The sequence below is a fragment of the Andrographis paniculata genome, unplaced genomic scaffold (assembly GCF_009805555.1).
Source record: "Andrographis paniculata isolate CXL003 unplaced genomic scaffold, ASM980555v1 Contig67END, whole genome shotgun sequence".
Classification (NCBI taxonomy): Eukaryota; Viridiplantae; Streptophyta; class Magnoliopsida; order Lamiales; family Acanthaceae; genus Andrographis; species Andrographis paniculata.
The window spans coordinates 734839-738586 of record NW_026137603.1 but is presented as its reverse complement, the minus strand read 5'-3'; the positions used below and the strand labels follow the sequence as shown (position 1 = coordinate 738586).

The window sequence follows — 3748 nt, the reverse complement described above, 5'->3', positions numbered from 1 at the left end:
GTCATAGACCTCCATAGCATGCATGGATTCTATTTCTGAATCCATGGCCTTATGCCAAGAATCTGCATCAACATCTTGGATTGCCTCTTTATAGGTACAGGGATCAGGTTCTTGTTCATCACTGGGGACTGAATCCGAGGACTCTCCCACTAACAAGAAACGACTGGGTAATCGAGTTACCCTCCCACTACGCCGAGGCAATTCATGTGTGGTGACATAAGGGTCAACACGCTGTGCAGTTTGTTGTGGTATATCTTCTTGTACACTTGGTACTTGATTGTCTCCCCTTAATTCGTAAAGAATAATTTCACTTGGGGTCTTATGCTCATGCATATAGTCTTCTTCTAAAAACCTGGCATTGGTGCTCACCACTACCTTCTGGTCTTTAGGACTATAAAAACAACCCCCTCGTGTTCCTTTAGGGTATCCTACAAATAGCCGTACTTCCGTCCTAGATGCCAACTTATCAGCTTCCTTGTCCAACACGTGTGCTGGACAGCCCCAAATCCGAATGTGGTTCATGCTGGGCTTTCGCCCGGACCACAATTCTATTGGGGTTTTAGGAACTGATTTGGAAGGCACATAATTCAGGATGTACGCCGCTGTTTCCAAGGCATATCCCCAAAACGAGATGGGTAGAGAAGCATAACTCATCATTGACCTCACCATTTCTAAAAGAGTCCTATTCCTCCTCTCTGCCACGCCATTCTGTTGCGGAGTACCAGGCGCAGTCAACTGGGATGTAATCCCATTCTCTAACAAATATTGCCTAAATTCAGCGCTAAGGTATTCGCCACCACGATCAGACCGTAATGACTTGATACTTTTACCTTGACGGTTCTCCGCTTCTGCCTTGAATTCTCTGAACTTGTCAAAGCATTCAGACTTGCGGCGCATCAAGTAAATGTATCCATATTTTGAGTAGTCATCTGTGAAAGTCACAAAATACTCAAAACCACCCCTAGCTTGAATTGACATAGGCCCACATACATCAGAGTGAATCAATTCTAACACTTCATTAGCCCTATTTCCCTTGGCCTTAAAAGGCCTGGAGGTCATCTTGCCTTCCAAGCAGGACTCGCAGACTGAGAATGGTTCCACTTGGAGAGAGTCCAAGAAACCACTGCTCACTAGTCTTTGGATCCTCCTAAGGTTGACATGACCCAATCTAAGGTGCCAAAGATATGTTTGATTCGATTTAGAAGATTGTTTTCTTTTTAATGATGAAGATGCATGAACTTGAGTATTGGTTTCAGTTTGATGCGCACTAGTAATAGTATAAAGATTGTTTTCCAATGTGCCAGAACAGATAACAACTTTGTTTCTCATAATAAAAACGCTTTTATTAAAAACAACTGAATATCCATCCACAAAAAGTTTCGAAACTGAAATTAAATTCTTTCTAAAACTTGGCACATACAAAACGTTCTTTAAAACTAAAACTGAATCAGAAAAAGATAAATGCACATCTCCCACTGCAACCGCTGCCACTCTGGTTGCATCTCCCAAGCTTATGATAATCTCGCCCTCACTCAGCTGCCTTGGTGGCAGGAACCCCTGCATTGTACAACAAACATGATCAGTGGCTCCTGTATCTACTACCCAAATACTGGTAGAACTAGCCGCGAAACATGTTTCAACAAGCAAAGTAGAAGACGTACCATCTTTGCCCTTCAGAAGGGGACAATCAGCTTTCCAATGTCCTGTCTTGCTGCATTTAAAGCACTTCCCCTTTGGCTTCTTCACGCCACCAGAAGGCGCGACCGACTTGCTCCCACTATTTGCAGCACCCTTTTTCTTGGCAGGCTTTTTCTTCTTCCCGCCTTTCGACGAAGAAGGTCCAGACTGCGCAGAAAACAGCGCCTGTGGAGTCCTACCCATGAGTCCCTCCGCTGCAACCAAATCCACAAGAAGCTCGGCTAAAGTATAGTCCTTCTTGGTCAGGATTGTGTTGAGACGGAAATTCTCGTAGGACTTAGGGAGTGAGTGCAGGATCATATCGATCTTGGTGTCAGCATCGATTTGACCCCCGAGCAGCTCTATCTCATTCAGATTTTCCATCATCTTGAGAACATGCTCACGCACAGAAGTTCCCTCTGGCATGAAGGAAGTCATAATCTTCCTCATTGCCTCAAATCGAGCAGCCCTATCTGACTCACCAAAGAGCTCCTTGAGGCTCAACATCATGTCAGTAGCAGTAGGCAACTTTTCAACCTGCAATTGCAACATATTGGTTATTGACGCCAATATGTAGCAACGGCTCATTTGATCAGCCCTATGCCACTTCCGATGAGCCTCCCTTTCCTCTTCAGTGGATTCCTCAGTTAAGTCTGCTGGAGCAGGGGTGCTTAGGACGAATTTATAGTCATCCGCAGCAAGGACAATGTCCAGATTTCGTTTCCAGTCCAAATAATTCGGACCAACGAGTTTGTTTTGATTGAGAACAGTCATAAGTGGATTGAACGACATTTTGATAACTGAAATAAACAAACAGAAACATGCAAACACGTAAGCAGTAATTCACATTAACACATAAGCATAAAATCATGGGAAAACCTCAAAAACCACGAGATTATACATATCACGACAGCTCAGTAAATCGCACATGCAAGCCATGTTATGACGGACGTTTACACATGCATTCACCAAACAGGCAGCTAGCCTATAATTTCATTATCTCATCAACTTATCCTTATGACGAATGAAATTAATTGCCGATACTTTAGAACTGGCCATGTGAATTAAAACAGGGACCCCGTTGGGGGGTTATATCTAAAATCCACATCTAAGTAATGACCATAATTTAACGCCAAGGACAACTATTTACAGTTAATATGCAACCGAAGGGCAGTCATATTTAATGCAAATAATCTCCTACAGTTATCACGAATTAATTTATCTAGTAAACTTATGAGTGACATATCCGTTAGGGAGGAGACCCCATGGATCCCACGTATGCCACACACTTTACTTAAAATTAAATCACTTTAATTGAAATCTTATCTAGTAAACTTGTGCATGTTAATATCCATTAGGGAGGAGACCCCATGGATCCCGCGTATAACAAACACTTTACTTAAAGATCAATTATGGAGGCCCATGAATTAATAATAATTCAACTTAAATACTTAGTCATTTAAACTTTAAGGTTTTGACAGCATGCATAGAATAATTAAATTCCTAGCATGCTCCTAACATGCTTGTAAATTTAAATCATGCCTGTCACATAATCATGCATATCACATAATACTTTGGCAAGCATTAATTTAAATACATCCACAAAGCAATAAAAGGCAGAAAATTAAAAGCACACCCACGCAGCCCTTAAAACCCTAACCAATAGCCTAAGACAACCATTACAGGATTAAAAGGGGCGCGGACAGATGCTAGACATCGGCCTCTCACGCGATGGAAAAACTGGAACCGGGCCGCCTCGGGAAGAAGTCGCGAAAACTTCCTGAAGACGATTGAATTTGGCTGCGGCATTCGCCGGCGTAGCTGTAATTCGTGTAGATCTCGTCCTCCCGTTTCCGAAAAGGTATCATGGGCTGAAAACGGACAACCGAGGCAAAAGTTATGGCCAAAACAGTTTCAGCCGACGGAAACCCTAGATTTTCGGCCCAAAAGCCGAAAACCTAATTTCCATCACCAAAAATTGTTTCTTGGCCGTCACTACAAGCCTCATGTCCGCCCTTACCTCCAGCGCCACCTCTGCTTCGCTGCCCCACTACGTTCGTGGCTGTTCTGC

At 43.1% G+C, this 3748-nt stretch overlaps 1 protein-coding gene across 1 annotated transcript; it reads right to left on the bottom strand.

Moving 5' to 3' along the window:
* Positions 1-1673: 1673 nt before the first annotated feature.
* Positions 1674-2469, bottom strand: LOC127263237 (uncharacterized). Its single transcript, XM_051292262.1, has 2 exons — positions 1779-2469; positions 1674-1711 (listed from the first exon to the last, which is right to left on the bottom strand). The coding sequence occupies exons 1-2, from the start codon at positions 2467-2469 to the stop codon at positions 1674-1676; spliced, it is 729 nt and encodes a 242-aa protein (XP_051148219.1).
* Between the last annotated feature and the right edge of the window lie 1279 nt (positions 2470-3748).